The sequence below is a fragment of the Denticeps clupeoides genome, chromosome 12, assembly GCF_900700375.1.
Source record: "Denticeps clupeoides chromosome 12, fDenClu1.1, whole genome shotgun sequence".
In the NCBI taxonomy this organism is placed as follows: Eukaryota; Metazoa; Chordata; class Actinopteri; order Clupeiformes; family Denticipitidae; genus Denticeps; species Denticeps clupeoides.
Window position 1 is genome coordinate 18,349,943 of NC_041718.1, and position 15,636 is coordinate 18,365,578.

At 45.4% G+C, this 15,636-nt stretch overlaps 2 protein-coding genes across 4 annotated transcripts in view; one reads left to right on the forward strand and one right to left on the reverse strand.

The window, feature by feature from the left end:
- Nucleotides 1-4,483: 4,483 nt before the first annotated feature.
- thoc7 (THO complex 7) lies at nucleotides 4,484-7,718 on the reverse strand. The gene is made up of 8 exons (XM_028999003.1): nucleotides 7,647-7,718; nucleotides 7,247-7,367; nucleotides 7,028-7,155; nucleotides 6,852-6,938; nucleotides 6,707-6,764; nucleotides 6,417-6,483; nucleotides 4,790-4,859; nucleotides 4,484-4,622 (listed from the first exon to the last, which is right to left on the reverse strand). Exons 1-8 carry the CDS (start codon nucleotides 7,663-7,665, stop codon nucleotides 4,564-4,566), a joined length of 609 nt encoding a protein of 202 aa, XP_028854836.1. The 5' UTR covers nucleotides 7,666-7,718; the 3' UTR covers nucleotides 4,484-4,563.
- Nucleotides 7,719-7,920: 202 nt separating this feature from the next.
- The window catches only part of atxn7 (ataxin 7), a 28,489-nt gene continuing 20,773 nt past the window's right edge, over nucleotides 7,921-15,636 (forward strand). For 2 of the 3 annotated variants that reach the window (XM_028999265.1, XM_028999268.1), the window contains exons 1-3: nucleotides 7,921-8,207; nucleotides 11,018-11,236; nucleotides 11,510-11,578. In XM_028999265.1, the coding sequence (XP_028855098.1) occupies nucleotides 8,141-8,207; nucleotides 11,018-11,236; nucleotides 11,510-11,578 (355 nt within the window). In that variant the 5' untranslated portion in view covers nucleotides 7,921-8,140. Of the gene's footprint in view, nucleotides 8,208-9,647; nucleotides 9,670-11,017; nucleotides 11,237-11,509; nucleotides 11,579-15,636 lie in introns of those variants that run through there. The other variant, XM_028999266.1, reaches the window with a different exon arrangement.

Consider the following 15,636-nt stretch of genomic DNA (forward strand, 5'->3'; position numbering starts at 1 on the left):
TAAATGTGTCCTCGTTGTGGCAGGGGTGGCCTAGCAGTTAAGGAAGCGGCCCCGTAATCAGAAGGTTGCCGGCTCGAATCCTGAGCCGCCAAGGTGCCACTGAGCAAAGCACTGTCGCCACACACTGTGCTTGTCATGGCTGCCCACTGCTTACTCAGGGTGATGGGGTTAAATGCAGAGGACAAATTTCACTGTGTGCTGTGCTGCTGTGTATCACATGTGACAATCACTTCACTTTTTTTTTTTCATTTGTCTTTTATTCTTGTTTCATGTTGTTTAATTTGTAGTAAATTGTTCGTGAATTGGGCGTTTGTGTTCATTCCTTCCCGCCGTGCGTCTGTGACATTGTTTTATGTTGAAATACAGAAATACACTATCTTGAATGATTAGAATATTACCTGGGTTCGATCAAAATGGTATTCACAGACTAGACGACTCTAGTCGATGTTGGCTGAACACGACACAACTCCATTTTCAACCTTCTCTTCGCTGGGAGGCGGGCACGCCTATTGTCCCTCAGACTGGGACACATCGACCCGGTCGCAGAAGCAGACCCAGTTCAGTTCTGACCCAATGTTCCCACGTCAACTCGGCACCCTGACTTCCTTTCCAGCACGTCTCGGTGCCATTACCATAGTGACGGTGATCTGTGCCACAGTAAGTTGTCCCGGTCGCCTTTGTCAGTCTGTCTGAGGGATCTGACGTTCTGTGCCAGAACACATTAGAGGCTGGTTGCCTTTTGTCTTGTGGTGAACGGAGGAGAGCAGAAAGTTGTGTCGGCTTTTTCGTGAAACACAAGGACAACTGAAACAAGTTCATGCATTATTTTCAGCGGCAGGTACCTTGGCACAACTCGTGAAAGGAGTTGACATGGATGAGCTGCCCAGATGTAGATGTGGAGGCATGTAAATAGTGGTGGTGCTCAGAGGGGAAGGAAGCGGGGAGGACGCGCTTCCCATCTACAAATGAAAGCAGGAGAGTTCGGCCCCAAAGGTCCAACCAAAATGCAGTTTTAAGCACATCATACCCCCCTTATACCACATGTGAGATGATAGCATCCTCCAAATTGAAGAATTTAGGGTGTTTCTCAATGGCAGGACTTGTTGGGCCCTTCAAAGATTCAAAAAACCCACAATGGAACAGTCCAGCAGTTGCCAAAAGGTTGAAAGCGCACCTTTGTAAAAAGTGTCTGAATGCAGGCTGATGGCCTTTGTAGGATCTGAAGGATCCTAGAGTAGAAGGGATGGCATCTTTAGAAACAAACCGTTTGGTTGTCAAGAGTTTACGTTTGTTCTTTGACCTTCATGCGTCAGTACAGGAGCAGTGGAATATGAACTCCAATCATTATGTAGGTAAGGTGGCAATTTCACTCTCGGTTATCTGTTGCTCATGGGATGCCGCCCTTTAATTAATCAACCCAAGTCATTCCGGAAAAAGCGCTTCAGCTAAATGAATGAATGTAAATGTAATGTTTATACAGCCCGGGTTTGTTTTTGAGAAATTGACCCACAGCGGGCCGAGGAGCATGGCAACACAGGTACTAATTTTACCCAGACTTAAGCCCCGGTGACATACCAATGGGCACCGGGGACACTGGGGACATCGCCTCACAGCACCGAAAAGAGCTGAAGACAACACAAATCCCACAAAGCTGAGAACGCTGGGAAAGTTTTCCACAGGGTATAAAGTCAGCAGTGCCGTACGTTGTCCTCCCCACGATTGGCAATTCATCTACCTGAACTGGGGGACTGGATTGCAGGCGGCCACACCGACTACCGACTCTGTTTTTGGCATTTCGAGGGCATGGCAGCATGCTAAACACCCCATCGTGTATGGCAGCCCTCCCAGAGCAATCGAAGAAAGAAAAAAAAAGATGCATATTTGAACATAATCAGCCTGAATTAATTCTCTGAAATTATGCATGGAGCTTTCACCTGTCTGAGATTAAACAGCTTGTGCCGGGGAAGCAGGAACCAGAGGAAGACTAATGGCTTGCCAAGTCATTCAAAGGTAGTTTCCTTTGAGATCATGTCCAGAAATGTGGCATAGGAAAGGGACGGAGTCCCTCTTTTTAGGTACGTTTACCGTGCAGACACACCTTGAGGCCGCAGTGACAGGCTGTTCGCCGCCACGAAATGAAACGAGTCCGTGTCCTGACAACGTTACGTTTTACATGCCAGCATTTACAACACAGTTATTTGTTATAAAGGAGAGAATGGCATATTTTTCATATCACTAGGAATGCACTCAACTTGCGATTTGATATGATTCCAGTTGCATTTATAATGAACTTTTCATTATAAATGCAACTAAGATATCATTTTACAACCAAAAATAACAATACAATATATATAAATAATATACAAAAATGAATAAGTAAATCCATAAGTAAAGTGTTGCATGTGAAGCTCCAATGAAAGGAGTCCATTTCTGCCATTTTTATGCATATAATAACACGGGTGGCTCCGTGAGTACATGTTATACATCTCTCCTCTTAGCTGAGGGCTATGACCTGCGGGAAGCCATGGACACCAAGGTGCTGGTCTCAGCTCTCCAGGCCCAAAGAGGCGATGTGTCTGGCACAATTTCAGGCCTCCGCGTGGGGACGGCGTCACACGGGTGGAGGGAAAATGCTATTATAGCTCCTCATCCATGGTAGGGAGATCAAAGCAATCACGTAACCCTGAAGCGCTGCTGCGCACAGCCCCCCGCCCTCTTCTGGAGCCTTTTTTGGGTGGAGGACACAGGAAGGCATCTTTTACTACGCCTCCAAGTGGACGTCGGATCCCAGATCACAATCCTGAGCGATGGCGATCCTCGTCAACACAACGAGCCTGTTTCAAATCAGTGAAATCACGTTAAGGCACGCGCCAGCTGCTCCGTGACACGCCACCACTAATTATATGGATATCGGGCTGCTCATTATAGCTCTGGCGCTGTCCCCCGATTCAGAGGGCCTTTCTCCATGGTCAGCTTCTCCAGCATCTTCTCACACGATAGAACAGGGTTAGGGAAAATGCAATGTTCCCCCCAACACACCGTAATTGGAGCGACGTTGGATGAGGTAGACGTCTAGTGGGTAACACACTCGCCTATGAACCAGAAGACCCATGTTCAAATCCCACTTACTAACACTGTGTCCCTGAGCAAATGTGTCCTCAGATTTAGGATGATATGCTGTTATGATGTTTTGGTTACTTTTGAATGCTGGTGGTGCCTTCACTCTAGTGGTAACATGAGACGGAGTCTGCAACCAACACAAGTGGCTCCGGTAGTGCAGCTCATCCAGGATGAGTCCAGAGCATGGAGGTGCTACCAGGAGACAGGCGAGTACATCAGGAGATGTAGAGGAGGGTAACAACCCAGCAGCAGGACCTCCAGCAGGCCACAAAATGTGCATGCGTCTGCTCAAATCCTCAGACCCCTTGTGAGACCACTTGCTGGTGCGGTTGGCCCTGGGTTCCCCTAATGAAAGACAATGCTAGACCTCATGTGGCTGGAGAGTGTCACCAAGCATTGATGCTATGGACCAGCCCGCCCTTTCCCCGGACCTGAACATCACGTCTCGCTCAATCTACCAATGCCATGTTGCACCACAAACTATCCAGGAGCTTTAGTCCAGGTCTGGGAGGAGATGCCTCAGGAGGCCATCTGCCACCTCATCAGGAGCATATCCAGTCATTGTAGGGAGGTCATACTGAGCTTCATTTTGACATTACATCAAAGTTTGAGGAGTGAGGAGCTTGTGGTGTGTTTTTCCACTTTAATTTTGAATGTGATTCCAAATCCAGACCCATTTCTAAATTGATCATGGGTTGATTAATTTGATTTCCATCGATATGTGTGATTTTGATGTCAGTTCATTAAACTACTTAAAGAAGCATTTAACAAGAATATTTGTGCATTAAGATCTAGGATGACTTAGGATTACCTTAATTTTTGAGCAGTGTATTGAAAAGAAAAAAAAAATATATAAAAATGCATGTCTTGTCATAAGAAAAGAATAAAAAGACCTTAGTACAATAGTACTATAAAATTACAGACAGAAATAGTGTGCCACCCACTCACAGCAAAGATAATTGGTTTAAAAAAAAAAAAAAAAAAAAAAAAAAAAAGGAGGTGCCAAAATGTCTCACCCAAATGGGTTAAAAGTATATGTGAAAGGGATCATAAGCTAATCGTTAAGGTTTTGCATGTTTCTACACAACACAATTTACAGAACAAAAAAACTCTGGGGAAATTATAAAAGGAAACATTGCCACCTTGTGTTGAAGAAGAAAAGGTTGAATTTGGTTTGTGATTAAATTACTGTTGAATTGAAATAGACATTTTCCATGAAAAACACTTTCTCTGCATGTCTTGGGGATAGAAGGAGGGGAAAAAAAAAAAAAAAAAAAAAAAAAAAAAAAAGAACACTCACATTATTTCCAGAAACCTGTGAATATAAACCTACACTTTACAATACTGGGTCAACACACAGGTGTGTATTTTAATTTTTGTTTTAATAGTCATTAACACACTGCTAATCCATATATAAAAAGACCCCCCCCAAAAAAAAGGATGTTAGTCTCCATTTTCCATCGAACTTTCCTGGGCATCTTCATTCTCTGACTTTTCATGATCTGTAAATAATGAGGAAAAAAAAAAAAATGTGTAATTGGACGTACAGTCATACACGCTATTATATGCAGTGAAATGCTTGTGCGACTGCTGTTGACCTCAATATTACAAATATAAAAACAAACAAATCAAACATGCATGACAGAAATGTGACAAAAATCAATCTTACTCTCCAGCGTCTGCTGCAGTTCCTGGATGGTGCTAAGCAGCACATGAAACTGCTTCTTCCTCAGCTCCAGCTGGGTATAAAAATGGAAAAGCATGCATTAAGACCAAGTATTACAGCAAAAGCATGTGAACTATGATATTGTGAAACTGAAATGTGAACACAAAAGAACAAAATCTACCTGATTTACAATAGCACATGGAAATATCTCAAGTAAGCAGTGTTCAGAATAGGGGTGTTGAAATTAATCGTATAATCGATGCATCGCGGTGCACACATTGCATCGATGCAGTGCAGAACATAATCGATCCCATCATAATGACGTTGCTTGGGGATTTTCTGGCAGCGGCATAAAGGTTCTCGTTTTAAAAAAAAAAAAAAAAAAGTGCCGGTAGTGACTGTGGCGGCCTGATCTATAGAGCACGCCGCCGCTCCGGGTCGGAACGTTAACGCTGCGCGGCACCCGGCGGCCGTGACAGATTCTCGCGCGACAAACAGAACCCCAGCGGCCGTGTTTTCTTTCTGCCACTTCGAAACACGCACACACGAAGCGGGAACAGAGGGGAAATGGACCCTCCTCTGAGTGTCCAGAGATCTACGACGCGACATTTAGGAAAACACGCAGATTTTTCGCGCTGTAACTGTACACAGTCTCAAAAGTTGTAAATAATAGTCGTGTGAAATGGGATGTTTAATTCAGTTGAATTTGGGGGGGAAAAAAAAATGATATTCTGTAAAGAACTGTTTAACATATCTCCCTCTGAGGGACTCACTAAACTGCTCCGGACGATTCATATTCACCTGCATGTTTTCGGCTGTGGAGGAATTAAGCGATAGTTCAAATGGGTGGTAGTAGCCTAGTGGGTAACACACTCGCCTTTGAACCAGAAGACCCAGGTTCAAATCCACTTACTACCATTGTGTCCCTGAGCAAGACACTTAACCCTAAGTTGCACCAGGGGGGACCATCCCTGTAACTACTGACTAAGTCGCTCTGAAAAAGGGTTCTAAAAGGGTGGTCAGACGTCCTCGGACTTGTGGAATGCGGGTTTTTAGAAATGTTTTTGTCACAAGGGGAATCCGGTGACGCACTTGCAGACATACTATGGGCGGGGGGACAAGCCGTCGTACCGGGAGAGGACACTGGACGTGTTTGTTTGGTGAGGGAGAGACTGGCAGGGAATGAGGACGTGGAGGAAGCAGTGGACGTGCTTCGGGATCTGTGGGAAGTACCGAGGCGGAAGAGAACCGAAAGACAGCGGGTTTCAGGATGGTCCAGGAGAGTGGTCTGGACGGGAGGACGTATTGGTCGGCAGGAAGGTCAATGGATTCACGTCTTAACCGAAGGATCAGGCAGGCTCAAGGTCAGGCAGAGGTCATGGCCAGGAAATTCCAGTCGGGGTTCTTTCGTGGTTTCAAGGGGGTCAGGCAATTCTCAAAGTCGGGGGCAAGCGAAGGTCGTATTTCATGGTTGCATCGCGATGCATCGATATCGAGGCACTGATAATCGTAATCGAATCAAATTGTGAGACCAGTGAAGGTTCACACCTCTAGTTCAGAATACCGGTGTCATAGCTACTTAATTATTGCAGTCAATAATTATACTTATAATCTTGCACTGATTTCGAACCTTGTCTTCCACATTCTCCTTGATCTGTGAAAACTTCTGAAGCTCTTTGTCGAGAGACTCAAGTTGCCTGTGGTCATGGATGAAAACATGTCATCAGAAAACATTAATGTGCATACTTCACTCAGCACATAACATACATCAGGAAAGTATACACCAGTTATATACACCAGTTCAGGAAAGTGATACACGAGCAGCGTTGTCTGACATTCTGGTTAACGTCTACAGCTGTATTTTAAGATTGCTAATAACTCTGAGATGGTACCTGCTGCAGAAGATTGAACAACACTCACTTTAATGTTTCGTGCCGGTCTGGATGCTGCTGTATGACCTTGGCCAAAGCGTCATACTCTGTTTAAAAGATACAAAATAAATAAATAAATAAATAAACTATTTTCATACACTAAATCTTATAGTTTGTGTTCAGCAAGCTCATACCTTGCCGATTCTTCCGGATCCTCTTAGCCCGCTGAATCTCCTTTTTACACTCTGCTATCTTCTCATGAGCAGAAGATATACTCCGTTCTAAATGGAAGAAGATGGAGATGTTTGAACTGATGAAGGTTGTGGAACAGGCAACTTGGCCAGAAAGCATACAGACTGCGAGCCCTCACCAATCTCAGAGTAGATTTCTTCATAGTTTTCCATTTCTTTCAGATTCATGTCGTAAACCAACAAGGTCTTCCCCATGGAGAATTCGCACTGTGTCAGGCTTCCCAGCATCCTCTGGTACTGGGTAAATCTAGCAAACGAGCGAATGTATGAATGAATGAATGAATTGCGAGAGATGGCACCGAAACGGCGTGCTGGGGAACGTTGCATGTCTGCGTTACCCTTCCTCGGGAGATCCGGTCGAGTTGCACCATTTTACGAAGCTCTTCAGCAGCACGTTGATGCGACGGTCGTCCCCAGCTCCATCGCCGTCAATAAGCAGACGCTTGCGGATAACCTCGTCTTATAACATATAACACATTACGATAGATTTGTGATTGGTATGCTGACTTAAGCGTTACAGTAAATACCAACGACGCTGTAAGAACATAAGAAAAAAAAGCTAAGATTCTCATTTTTGTCAAAAGACTAAGGCACGCTAGCTAGCCTGCTAACAATGTTTGCGCGGTGTTTCTATTAACCGGGGCACAAACCGGATGGTGCCGACGAATGAAGCGTCTTGAAAACAGGCGATCTTGAAAAGAGACAAAAACACTTACTAAACCTAATAAATGCTCTCACCATCAGTAACTGTCCCCATTTGTCTGTTGTAGTTTCACGGCTTGTGGAGTGAGAAAAAACTTTATTGAAAACCTGGGCATAAGACAAAATTCTATTGGCTGGAAGGGCGCCCCGCCTTGGAGTCTCGCCGCGCCGATTGGTCAGAACTGAGTAGCAGGTCCACAGCGTCGGGGTCGCCCTAATTCGTGAAACTGAGGTACTGATCTCGCCATTGTGGCTCCGATTCGATCGTCACTCTTGTATGTAACGTCCCCCCCTGCGTATGAAACAAAATGGCGTGAGTTTCCGTGTCCTCCACAGCTGTTTAAGGAGCGCGCGTTGACAGGCCAGAAAGCCCCGAACGGACGTGCAGGCGTGCGGGTAAAGGGTGATGTGACGTCCGCGTCCCAGAATGCTGCCTGGTAAACAGACATGGAAGCACCTGGTGAAGACCTCCACAGTCACTGAACATTGCATTCGTCCTCTTTTTTTTCACGGGCCTCCTTTTTAAATGTATGCCACGGTCCACACATCTGATTCTTTTGCGGGGGCAATCTTGCTTCTGTAACGCGCAGGACGCTGGTAAGAAAAGTCTGTTTTTTTTTTTTGTTTTACCGACAATAGCTTCTTATTGCTGTTCTGTTAGACGTCCAGCTCTATGCTAACTAGCCAGCTATCCCAAATGGCTGTCTGGCTGACCCAACAAGCTGACAGGCTAATAAGTTAACTAGTGCTTCTAGTGTATTGTGGTGATAAAATAATATTGTGTTGTGGTGATTTTTTTTTTCTGACCCCGCGTCAAAACTTTTTCATAATTTTCTCGACCAGTTTTTTTTTTTTTTTTTTTTGGAGCACAGCGTGCAACCTTGAACTAACGATGCTTCAGATTCACATTCGAGGCGAGGTACGTTGCTGCAGCGGTGTGTGCTCATGTTGTCAAAAGTCACGTTGATAGATGCTGACCTACAGACCTGCAGGTGAGCATGTCTGTAACGACCCTGGACTGAATAAACGTTCATTTTAGGCAATATTTTTGATCAGCTGCAAATAAAAATCCAAATAACATTCATATAATGTTGAAATAATGTTATATAAGCTAGGTGTGTGCAACGCCTCTTACAAATATGTGTGTTATTCATTAAAAATTCCAATATTAAAAGTATGATTAGAATACAGTTGTAGTTATATGGGTTAACCGAGATTAAAAAGAGAAATGTATTGCATATATAACAATATAAACATTTCATGCAGGCCCCAATAGTGCATTTATACAAACAAATAAAAGAGATTGAAGTTAAATTACACTAAACTTAAAAAAAAAAAGAAAGAAAGGGAGAGGCGTCAAAGTGTCTGCACCTTGTGCAAAGGGGGTTATATTCGGGTTCAAGTTCTATTTCTAAAACAGGGATGTTTTATACAACAAATAAAGGATGGAAATCAGTAAAGAACTTGATACTTGATTCTCAAAATCCTCTGTTGAAACTTTTGTTTAGTAAAACTAAACCAAAACAAAGGGTTGACGGGCACACCGTTAGGGACAATTAGGCAAATCCTCCACCTGTAGATGCATGTAAAGCAGGCCATTTATCTCGCAGCGGGACGGGCATTATGTAACGCGTGCTGCGACGGGAGTGGCCGCGGAGTTCGTTTTTTTTTTTTTTTTTTTTTCTTCAACGTTTCCAGTCTTGTTCATCCCTGACGAGGATTATTGAGCTGCTAACTGCAGGACTCTCCGGCGGTTAGCCAGGGATGGCCGCTTATTGGATTGGATTACTCTGCAGCGACAGGTAGCTCCATAAGTAGCTGTAGACGCCAAAGCCGCTGCCAGATCCATTCTTAGCAGTGCCATGCGGTATCCTTGATACGTAAACAGGTGACGCCCCGGGAAGAGAATCTGAACCACTTTCTCTGTCCTCCCCTTCGCCCTCAGATTACCTGTCCAGACTGTGTGGCGGACTCTTAACAGCCAAACTGATGAAGAGCTACTGACTCGACAAAGTGAACACCCCCCCCCCCCCCCCCCCCCCCTTTCACGTTTGACAAGGTATGGACCTGACCGCTGCGCTCCGCGGCCTGCATTGATGGTGTAGAGCTGCTTACTATTTAATCCCCAATAGAAAACTCTCAAGAGTTGCTTTTGCAAGAATGAAGGCAACCACAGGGTGTTTTGTTTGGCCGAGGGTACCAAAATACCGCGTCATTTACCAAAACTGCATTTTTCAGACGCTAATCGGCAGTTACAGGGACAGTCCCCCTGGAGTTAAGTGTCTTGCTCAGGGACACTTAACTCCAGGGGGGACTGTCCCTACTGATTGTAAATCGCTCTGGATAAGGGCATCTGATAAATGTAAAATGTAAATGAATAAGAGTGTCTGAAAAATGCCACAAATATAAACGTAGTATGTTTGGTTTGAACTTGTGACTGCCAACACATCTTGACGGAAAAGATAGCTGGGGTTTATTGTTGCCACACCCATCGGTACAATCACAGTAGTCCACTCAAGGTGGGATCAACTCTGAACCTACAACTGCAGATCACTGGATCGTCATTGCTTTTTTTTTTTTTTTGCTACACCTTTTGACTCTGATCTGTTTATCTGTGCAAGTCGTAACATGTTGTGTGAACAATAGATTAATAATCATAATGAAATGTTCCACTGTGATTTTACATACGTTAATTTTAATATTAAACACAGTGTTAAAGTGTGCCGATCATAATTAATGACTAGGTTAACTGACTCTTTGAGAAATTATTGGAATTTTTTTATTGTTTTCGACGTGTTTTGGTGTTTAAAGCGCCCCGCCTGTTGCTTTCCCGCGAGTCAGGTTATTAGTTCCTCTTTTAACTTGTTCGTTGGCCGGTGCGCCATGGCGCCGGGTGGAGTGGGGGGTGTCGCGGCCGCCTGTAGGCGTCAGGCTCGTCGGTGGAAACGGAACCGGCGCTGCACGACGGCGCCGGCCAACGAGGGAAGCCTGTTTAGAACCCCGGACGCTCAAACGCGGAGCGGGGTTGCCAGATCTCGCGAGAAGACGCGCGACTACGTCTTTGTAAACAGGCAAGCCTATAGAATCTGACGTCGAAGATCATTTTATCCAATTGGCAAATATTCATCCGTGGACTTGTTACTAATTACCTCGAAAGCCATCTATAGTTTTTGTTTTATTGATTGTCGCGATAGCCTCTAGAAATGCTTTTATTGCAATGTCCAGCTGTGTAAAACTGTGGAAGGTAAGGTGTCGAGAGTCAGATTTGTTTTAATGAATTGGTGATGTCACATGTTGGTTTCCCGGAAACCAGAACTAAGAGAAAAAAAAATCGCGAGGTGGCGAGGATCGGGCGGACCTGGCAACACGGCGGCTGAGCGCTGGTTTGTCACATTGTTCCACTGTAGCGGAAAGAATGTCGGAAAGGGCCGATGATGACGTCAGGGCGGAGCAGCGCAGAGCGGCCAGGCAGCTGAAGCAGCAGCAGCAGCAGCAGCTCCAGCGGGGAGAAGCCTCCACAGCAATGGCGACTGTTGCGGAGCGCAGGTCCCTGCCCAGTCCAGAAATCGTGCCGGGACAGCCGTGGAGCAGCTGGGTCGATGCCGCGAAAGTCCACGGGTGCGACGGTGAGTGGCCCGCGCGCCGAGCCGGTGCGTTTAAATGGCCCCGGCAAGGCGCCGCGGATCGGCGGCGGCGGCGGCGGCGGCAGCAGCTTCTTCTTCTGCTGCTGCTGCTTCTGGGGTTTTTTCTTTTTTTTTGGTGGTCGGGGGGGTATTTAAGCAACGCCGCTGACTGGTAGCAGCAACAGCAGCTGCACGGGGCGAGTGGAACTGTTGACCCGACTGAACGCGATCGCCCCGTTTTTTATTATTATTTTTTTTCCTTCTTCTTTTCTGTAGGTGCCGAATCGGAGGAAAGTTTGAAAGAGTGCGGAAAAAACCGAGAAGCCATGCGGCTCTGCAGAGACGGTGAGTGCTCTTTCCCTGCCGAAAGGTGTGTTTTTGGGTGCCTAAAGTGCACCTCACCTACCACCATGCAACCGGCATATAAACAGACAGCACAGTAAACTGCACACTTTCAAAGTGTGGGCCAAAGGTCAGCAACTGTTAATGGCCCTAAAAATGGCTGACGTTACACTTGCCGTGATTAAAATATACGTCATGTATTCATGCGCATATGATAAATTAACAGTACAGTACAGCACAGGACCATCTGATTAAACGATTTCATTAAAACTGTTGTAAACTTGTGTAAAAGCCTTTCGGCTGCATGTTCGCTGGAATGCTGAAATTCCCTGGCTCCGTGCTTGAGAGGGTCCCGGGAGGCTTTGGTCGCGTTATTCCCTCAAAATAGTTTGCTCTGCGAATCTCTGCGTACGTACGCGCTCCGTAGTTGCATTGAAATAGCAGCGTATCGTCTATTTTTAATAAAAAATTCATTCTGAACCTGAACTTCGTGCGTGTGTATGGGTTTTGTTCACTTTGTACTGAGGTAACAAGTGAATCTCACCGGCGTGGATCAACAACGTAACGAAGTGCTTGACGCGTGAGCCAGTCCAGTGGGAACGCCGGCGCCCTCCGTTCCTATTGGACGGCTGCGAGTGTCGTCTCATGCTAATTATTTTCATTTAAGCAGGTCAATTTTTGACGGTGCGATCTGACCCGATCGAAAGAGACTAATTATTGTAAGTCCGTAATGAATCGGCCACGCGGTGAGTGTGCCGGCTCTGCTCCTCTCTCCGCCCCGACTGGCGTACAGCTCGTGTGAATACGCGGTGCAACTCGTGTGAGTGCGAGCAAAGCTCGAGGTCGATGGTAAATTTGTAGACGTCTGTAGACGTCTATAACGTATAACTAATTCCGTCTCTTGAGCACTGTGAGGCACACGCTCTCTGATGCATGTTCCGCGTAAGCCGCCTCCCTCGGGCCTTTCAATTTGGAGGGAATTACCGTACGTGTCGGGACACTTATCTAAACGTGCTCTTGAACGTCGAGAGTCGCGCCGGAATCTGCCACTTTCCTCTCTTCCTCTAGTCCTCGCGGCGGGCTTTTCGAAACGCAGTTTCTGGTGGCAGTTATTTACATTTACATTTACAGCATTTATCAGACGGCCTTATCCAGAGTGACTTACAATCAGTAGTTACAGGGACAGTCCCCCCCTGGAGCAACGTAGGGTTAAGTGTCTTGCTCAGGGACACAATGGTAGTAAGTGGGATTCGAACCTGGGTCTTCTGGTTCATAGGCGAGTGTGTTACCCACTAGGCTACTACCACCCGTACTACTACTACTACCAGTTATGGAGCGACCAGGCGGGAGTGCTGGGAACTGTTGGCGGCCTGTCCCCTTTTTACTCTTCCACTTTCGCTTTCTCCGCCGAACTTCCCGCAATCGCGTCGTCCGGATTCCCGCGGTCTTTCCTGCCGTGTGACGGGGGCGGTTCTGTCCAAATCGAACCGCGATTTTCTTCCCTTCTTTCAACATCTTTGCCTAAACATTTCATTTAGAGAACAGCGTATGTGCAGCGTCTTTTAACGGTAAACTGTGCGCGCTTTCAAGGTGGGGACGTTCTGTCCTGTATTAAGCCGGAAATTTGAGTTCTTACATGTTAACAACAAAAGGCCACGGGGTGGAAGTAGCCTAGCGGGTAACACACTCGCCTACGAACCAGAAGACCCAGGTTCAAATCCCACTTACTACCATCGTGTCCCTGAGCAAGACACTTAACCCTGAGTGTCTCCAGGGGGGGACTGTCCCTGTAACTACTGATTTGTAAGTCGCTCTGGATAAGGGCGTCTGGTAAATGCTGTAAATGTAAATGGTTATTGTGAAGATGAGATTGTTTTTGCAGATGCAGTAATAATGAGTGAGAATTCTGTTGTAAGTAATTGTGGTCTCGACCCTGATGGTGAAGCCACCTCCTCGCCCCTCTGCCGGCGTTCTTCGCGGACCCTTTGTTTGTGACTACACCTCGGCTTTATTTATTCCGGTAAGCGCCACCCGACTCGGGAGCACGGTCGTCGGTAAAAAGCGATCTCATTGACCATGGTTCCTCGGTCGCTGGCGTGGCGCGGCATGGCGCGGCGGGTAGATGAAGAGTGTCCACACACTCCGGGCCGCAGATTGCTGATCTCGCCGGGCTCGTTCATCACTGACAGCCAGGGGACGGTCTCGTACGTGCTCTCTCTCTCTCTCTCTCCTCCGGCCATCGATTGCTCGACCGGAATGTAGTCCTTTCTGCGTGAATTTCTGCCCCTTTGCTGAGAAGTGAGTGAAATTTAACACACAGGCACCTTCTCTCGGAAGGGAGGAATCAACACATGGCTCTTGTCGCACCAGATTCTGTTTAGCCGTGCCTGTGGCTCAGACGCGGCGCTAAAATATTCCAAAAATATTCATAAACCTTATCTGTATTTTCTTCACAACTGTGACTGCTTACTTTTGATTCCTTTTCGCTGCATTGTTTTTAAGGACGATCCCTAGTTTTTAATTTAATGTGTTGGATTTTGATTTTCTATGTTGGTCTGTTATGTTATGTTGTTAAAATTTGAGAGGATCGTCTCCCTTCTCTCCTGGCATTGCAAGTTAATTTGGGGACAAAAGACATGGCTTGGTGTTGGTAAGTGAGGGGCAATGCAGCTCTAGGTTCAGATGTGACACTAAATTGCTTTTATATTATGTGTCACTTTGTTGATTCTTTTTAATGCTGTGTTTTGTTTGTTTGCTTCTATCTCTGTGGGAATAAAGTGTAAAATTGGTCCAAGGAGGCCGGGGGCCTTTTTAAAAATGTATTTATTATTATTATTTTTTTAAATGTAGCTGTAAATGACTTTTCTTCGGTCTCAGTGATCTTCAGTCGTGAGTTCTGCTTAAATTCTAACAGATGTCCTGAGGAATGTAACAGTGCATAAAGACCCAGGGATTATTTATGTATTTACGGTATCTTTTTTTTTTTTTTTTTTTCAATCAAGAGCCATCTGTTCTTTGCCAATATGACTATATCCCTTTAGGGAAAGATATCTGAATAACATGGCTTTCAAATAAAAAAATGTTCAGGGCCAACATTGAGGTGTATGCTTCCTACATGGACATTCATGCTAGATGTACAGGGTGGTAGTAGGCTAGTGTGTAACACGCTCGCCTATGAACCAGAAGACCCAGGTTCAAACCCCACTTACTACCATCGTGTCCCTGAGCAAGACACTTGACCCTAAGTGTCTCCAGGGGGGGGACTGTCCCTGTAACTACTGAGTGTAAGTCGCTCTGGATAAGGGCGTCTGATAAATGCTGTAAATGTAATGTAGAGAAAATCTTTTCAGAAAATCTGAGTGTGGCCCACACCTCTGACCTATAGTGTAAGTGAAATGTACTGGAAAACCCCTGAACTCTTTACTCCAACCTGAAGTGTGGTACAGGGTGGTAGTAGCCTAGTGGGTAACACACTCGCCTATGAACCTCTTATTACCATTGTGTCCCTGGGGGGGGGGGACTGTCCCTGTCACTACTGATTGTAAGTCGCTCTGGATAAGGGCATCTGATAAATGCTGTAAATGTAAATGAAGTGCACAGCCAATCACAACTCGCAGGATCAGACCAGTCACTCACTAGACTTCAGCAGGATTGGCACACTTACTCATTTACTTATACTGATTGCTTCCTGGGCCAGGCTGAATTAATTTAGATACCGGGACAATTCAACATGTATTAGTCACAATTATAATAATTATAATAATAATATCATTCATTAGTTTTGTTTGTGTGATTCTGTGCTTTTCTGTTGCAGCACTATGTGCTCTAGGCTGCCCAGAAGGCTCAGTTGTTTTATTTCTAATGTTATATTATAAAGAGACACTTTTACTTTTTATTAGGCATTTAATGTTATCATTATTATAATTTATTTCTGTAGCTTGTGTGTGTGAGATTTAATGCTGCCACATTTCAATTCCATTGTCTTTGAGGATTTGGTTTTGTTTTACACGATCTCTTGAATGTTATTTGGGGGGGTTACCCCGTCTTTTGTGATAGTTATG

What these genes read in the sequence shown, in the direction of transcription:
- thoc7 (XM_028999003.1), bottom strand. An exon ending in GACCGGCACGAAACATTAAA is followed by an intron (nt 6,484 to 6,706) that starts GTGAGTGTTGTT and finishes CCATGACCACAG; the next exon opens with GCAACTTGAGTCTCTCGACA. An exon ending in AGGAGAATGTGGAAGACAAG is followed by an intron (nt 4,860 to 6,416) that starts GTTCGAAATCAG and finishes TTTTATACCCAG; the next exon opens with CTGGAGCTGAGGAAGAAGCA.